We start from the raw sequence: 6280 nt of genomic DNA, 5'->3' as shown, positions 1-6280 counted from the left end.
ATGTAGGAGCACACACACACACACACACACACACACACACACACACACACACACACACACACACACACACACACACACACACACACACACACACACACACACACACACACACACACACACACACACACACACACACACACACACACACACGTGAGCAACATGACAGAAATTAGAACCACAATACCTCCAAGTAAACAGTTTTAATATTTTATTATGGTGTTATAATTTTATTAACAGTGATTCAAGTGACTGCAGGGTTCATAGTCTACCTCAGCCGTTCTGGTTTCATAAAACTAATGTAATATTTAACATGCTGACCTCTGCTAGCCATCATATTATAACATGTCATTCTTTATAATGTCATAAAGACATTGTTCCAACGTGATGATTCTATATTAGGATATAGTGTAAATAGTACTACAGTTAAGTGCAAGAGTAAAAGTATTATAATAGTCTGATACATTTTATAGTAAAGCATCTCGATGTTTAATACTGAGATAATTACATTTCTATAATTCCCCTAATATTAATTACCATTTATTGTTGACACTAGTACTATTACTAATAGGATTAATACATCATCATCATCATCATCATCATCATCATCATGTCTAACAACATGGTTCCAGAGTTACACTGATCTTCCATGGTAACATCTTCAGAGGGACAGTATGACCAGTGGTAATGAATGGAAAGAGTGTTTCAGTGAAAGTGTGTGTGAAGGTGTGTATGTGTGTGTTAGTATCAGGATCAGAGAAGGACAGCTTTCCTTTGTTCCAGTCCAGCTGGACTCTGATCTTCTTGGGGTTCTGCTTCACGGAGAGATCAGTGAGTGACACTGGTGAGGAGGAGTATGCTTTGTATTTACCTTCATATAACCATATGCCCCAGTGTTGACCCTCTCCTTCTCCCTTCCTCTGAAAAGACTCTGCTAACACACCCAGTGTCCAGCGTGTACTGTCTCCAACCTCAACATCCCAGCTGTGAGTCCCAGAGTTAAAGCCCTCAGAACCCAGGACATGGGGCCAGTGGTCAAACCTCTCTGGGTTGTCAGGAAGCTGCTGTTCATCTCCACATCTCACACTGGTCAGATCATCAGACAGGATGAGGTTTGGATGGGCAGTGTTGGGGTCCAGAATGACAGGAGTGTAGGAGACAATGTCCTTCATCTTGTCCCAGACTCTGAAGGTCAGGTTCTTCAGGTGTTTGGTCTCGTCTATCAGTGCTCCTGAGACCGGCTGTGGGTCCTGCAGTGTGAACTGGACTCTTTCCACTGTGGTCTTGTAGTTCTGCAGGAATGAGATGTGTTCAGCTCTCAGATCCTCCTCTATGGCTGTGATTGTGTCTGAAAGGGTTGATATGTCTCTGTTCAGACCCTCAATCTTCTCCTTCACCATCTGAGTCTTCTGCTGCTCTTCCTCCCTCAGTGCAGTGATCCTTGTCTTCTCTTCCTTCTTTAGAAACTGATGCATCTTCTTAAACTCTTCCTTCATCTGCATCTCTGTGTGCCGGGCCCGGACCTTAATGTGTTCTGCTGTTTGGTCAGAGTTTGTTTTAACTTTATTAAAGACCTCCAGTTTATCTTGTAAAGGCTTCAGAGATTTCTGGACTTCCTCCTTGTGATCCAGTGCAGCTTCATCGATGGGTCTGAAACTGTGGTTGATGTGTTTTTTAGAATCTCGACACACAAGACACACGGCCAGTTGACATTCCCGACAGAACAGTTTGAGTTTCTCAGCATGCAGACTGCAGAGAACCTCAGACCCTGTTGAAGCTCTCTGATGTCTCTCCTGTATGAAGGCCTCACACAGGTTCTTCAGAGCCAGGTTTCTGGGTGGATCCACTGAATGTCTCTCCTTACAAACTGGACATTCTTTTATTACCTTCTCTCTCCACCATTCCTGCAGACAGGCTTTACAGAAGCTGTGGCTGCAGGACAGGATAACAGGATCTTTATAGATGTCACAACACACAGGACAGGAATAATCCTCTTCTGGGCGAGTTGCCTTGGATGCCATTTTGTCCCTGAATGAAGCAACAAACACTCAGCTCAATAAAGGAAATGAGTCAGTCAGTGGTGGTAACACTCCCTTCTCCTAGAATGTTCCCTTTGTGAAAGTTTACTTTCACTTTAATCGTGGTTCTTGTTAAAGTCCATTCAGCTGACAGAATCAGCAGCAGGTTCCAGTGGTCTGGGTCAGTATTCCCTCCTGTAGCTGTGGAAAGACTGTCTGTCCTCCTCACTGGAAGGTGCGTTTGATCTGAATGTGAATCTTCGCCTGTCTCTGTGTGTGTATCTGTCTGCATTGACAGAGAAGAGTGTGCTCAGTGCTGTAAGTTTCTGTTTCCTGACTCCTCTGAGTCAGAGAGGGGAGGAGCTTTGACACAGCACAGAGCTGTTGCAGCTCTCTCTCTCTCTCTCTCTCTCTCTCTCTCTCTCTCTCTCTCTCTCTCTCTCTCTCTCTCTCTCTCTCTCTCTCTCTCTCGCACGCACGCACGCACGCACGCACGCACGCACGCACGCACGCACACACACACACACACACACACACACACACACACACACACACACACACACACACACACCCCATCAGGGGTCCGCAAAAATAGTGAAACTGGCCTCTAAACTGTAGAGGGACAAAAGCTAGACCAAGTACAGAGCCAACAGTGAGGCTGAAGGATGAAATATTATTATTATTGAGTGAGAAAGGCATTGCATTGAGAGAGACAGGCGATAAGATTCAAGTTGCACCCTTGAATTACTCTGTTAACTTTTAGAATCTTACATCATATCAAGCGACATAAATATGCACATCTTCCCACCTGAGATACAGTAGGCTATGTTAAGGAGAAATATCTGTTTCCATCAGAACTGACTGAAAATAACGTTACAACTACTTGAACCCAGCATCCCTATTCTGGGGGGAAAGTTCACCAAAAAATAGCAGATCTACAAGCTCACAACACGTCTAATTTATGGAATTCATTTGATATTTCATAAGCGGGTGAAGCGGGCGCAAACCTCTAATTCAGAGTTCAAACGGGTAAGGATTGGTATGGACTAGTACCAGTAAGACGCCTAAGGGTCTAAAGGGCGAGGTTGCACAGGTCAGAATTCTCACAGGACGGACAAAATGTGGACAAAATATTTTCCCAAATATGGATATGACTGACATCATAGATGTCTTATGTTATAGACCACATGAGACTCACACAATATGTCCATATATGGGCCTTCCAAGCTATGGGCTTAATATTGTTGACATCAGGGATCTCCATAATACAGTATGGGGATACAAGGGACAAGGGTGGAATGTGATGTCACAACAATGTGATGTGACAGGTCAGCTATTGACAGAGGGCGGTACACTCTGACGTTACTGTGATTTTTTAAGCGTTGAAAGCCGCTTCCAATGAGTGGCTTTGTGTGTCCCACGCCCATATATGGTCATTTCAGTCCAGAATGAACAGGTCTTTTCAAAAACAAAATGTGTGTTTCATGTCCATATATGGTCATTTCAGTCCAGAATGAACAGGTTTTATCTGTCCCGTACGTCCAGAATGTCAGTCCAGAATGAATAGGCTTTTTCAAAAAGCAAAATGTGTGTCCCTTGTCCATATATGGCCATTTCAGTTCAGAATGAACAGGTTTTATCTGTCCTATACGTCCAGAATATGTGTATAGTGTCCCTATCCCTGTCTGATGATTGGATACTTTGAGGATTTGTCAAGCTTCACATGATAATTCGGCCCTCCAGATAAAATCATTCATTCATTCAGAATATATATAAAGAATGTAGAATTCAGAATATATAAAGAATGTATAGATCACAGAGTTCATAACTCTAGAATACATAGAATAAAAGTTCACCGCTTCACTTTGAAACGAGGTTTGATTTTTATCATAACATCTCATAATTCTGATGTCATGAAAACAGCAATTTGCAGGAGATTCTGAGATTATCGGCTGTCTATCTATTGACCAGCGTTGCAAGCTGGTAAATACAAAACAGAATTCAGGAAGGGAACTTTCTATGAAACTCATGGATTACAAGCAGTGGTGTAAAGTAACTAGATTTACTTAAGTACTGTACAATTTTGTTTAACATTTGAGTACTTTTTCCACCACTGATTACAAGTGTGCAAATGGAGATTATGATGTGCTTGGACCTGAAGTCTGCTGGCCGTGGATTCCTTGTGACTTTCTTCAGTGCAACCACTTTCCCAGAATTGCACCTTTTCTAGTAGGGGTGGGTGATATGGTGATAAATATCGTTGAGACACAATGTCTCCACAGTCCACAACATGCCTTTTCAGAGATCGTAGCCTATGTATTGTGATACAATGGAGTGAGCCTGGTTGAAATTAATACAGACATTCATTGCAGAATTCAATTTTAACCTGCATTTTGGTCTAGATCAGTAGTTCTCCAACTTTAAAATGTCAAGGTCACACCTTAACTCTGACAGTATACAAATGAAACCAAATGGACCCGTTCATTTCTATACTGTCAAAGTACATACTTGTACCGGTTTATGGGTCAATTTAGACCTCCCAAAAGGAACCCAGAGAGTCCCTCCCTGGACCCCACTTTGAGGACCACTGGTCTAAATGGTCTGTTACTCCTTTTTTTTAGTTTTTGGTTACCTTGTAGGCAGTGGTGTGATATGGATTTTAGAAGTGTGGGTCCTCTAAATTCATGACGTCATGCGCGCACGCTGTTTTTATTGTTAAGTGATTGTTAAGTGTGTGTTTAGTGTGTGCATATGAGGCACGCGTGCGTGCAGCAAAATAAGTGTGAGCTCGCCGAGCCCACGCGAGCCCATGGCATCTCACCCCTGCTTGTAGGTGGATGTAGGCCTACTGTTAAAGGACAACTTTGTTTTTTTACAACAGGGGTTAAAATTTTAGATTGTAATTGGAGCAAAGAAAATATGAGTCTTAAAATGTTTTCATTTACTGCTTTCTATCGTTTTAGTGATTTTAATGTCATTGATTTCATTGGTTGGGGGAATGCGTGAAAGTGGCTAAATATGTCTTTTTCGATAAGCCCATTCCCAAGATGCACCGCAATCTTTCATGGGCAGATGATACAAAATCATAAGTAGCCATAATCAATTCACAAAGCAGGTAAGGAACAGAAACTATTCATGTGAGCACAGTTGATTTGATTTCAACCATAACCTGAGTCCTCTGTAAAAGACATTACCATCTGTCTCTAGTTTTAAAACTGTAGGCAAAGATCTTTCAATGGGATTTCCATATTTCCCAGCAACTTCAGAGGATTGAATGTTTGACCAGCAGGTGGCACCATGGAGCTTGTTCACACATGTAGCAAATGCATAGAGCAGGGGTCTTCAACAGGGGGTCCGGGACCCCTATAGGGGGTCCTCAGAGTTACTACAGGGGGTCCTTAAAATCTTTGTGTGATAGAAACTTTTTTTCCTCCTTTTTTATATTAACCACTTGAACCCTAACGTCCATATTCTGAGAAATGTAGTCAAAAATAGCTGATCTACAAGCTCACAACGCCTTGCAGCGTGAGGCGTTGTGAGCTTGTGGATCGGCTATTTTTGGCAAAAAGGTTTGGTGTAGAGGGAAAAAAAGAGCACACTAAGTACAGAGTGAAAGGTCAAGTTTATTAAGTATTGATGGTTCAAGTGGTTACATATCTGATAACACAAATTGACATGAATCCAAAATACACTGATGATTGTGCTGTCAAACGATGAAACTATATGGAATCTGGGGGTCCCTGCTTCATCGGCTAAGGGGCCACCTTCGCCTGAAAACGTTGAAGACCCCTGGCATAGAGACAGTGTAGTGCCTCAGTAAACTAGGAGCACATGGCAAACCAACCTAGCATCAGTCTAGCTCTAAACAATGTATTATTAAAAAAGAAAAATCACACCCAGGGTGAAGTGAGCGGTGCTATTTAGTTGAGATCAACTTAAGAGAGACTGATGCTAGTTTAGGCTATTGGTTTACCTGTGATCCTAGCATCAGTTTAAACGTAATATAAAGAAAAGAAAATTAAGTTAGCAGTGCTATTTAGTCAAGTTCAACTTAATTTTATATTGAACGATGAATAGAGATGATGAAGACATGAATGCAGTAGTATTTAATTATGTTATTTATTATGCACTTATATTTGATATGATATTTTTGAACACTTTGGCGCAGGCAACATTGCAAGAGAACTAAACTCACGAATTAACATTTTTCTAGAAAGGTTTCATAAACCAGTAAGACTCCCTAATCGGGAGATAAGCAACCGTCA

General features: G+C 41.8%; 1 protein-coding gene across 1 annotated transcript; it reads right to left on the bottom strand.

The window, feature by feature from the left end:
• Positions 1 to 611: 611 nt before the first annotated feature.
• Positions 612 to 2018, bottom strand: LOC308283135 (E3 ubiquitin-protein ligase TRIM39-like; the record flags this gene model as incomplete). The annotated part of the gene is made up of 1 exon (XM_080723516.1): positions 612 to 2018. One exon carries the CDS (start codon positions 2016 to 2018, stop codon positions 612 to 614), a length of 1407 nt encoding a protein of 468 aa, XP_080579642.1.
• Between the last annotated feature and the right edge of the window lie 4262 nt (positions 2019 to 6280).

Source organism: Nannobrachium achirus (assembly GCF_963921795.1).
Source record: "Nannobrachium achirus genome assembly, chromosome: 4".
Taxonomy (NCBI): domain Eukaryota; kingdom Metazoa; phylum Chordata; class Actinopteri; order Myctophiformes; family Myctophidae; genus Nannobrachium; species Nannobrachium achirus.
Note: the sequence above shows the minus strand (reverse complement) of the source record. Positions and strands in the feature narration are given on the sequence as shown.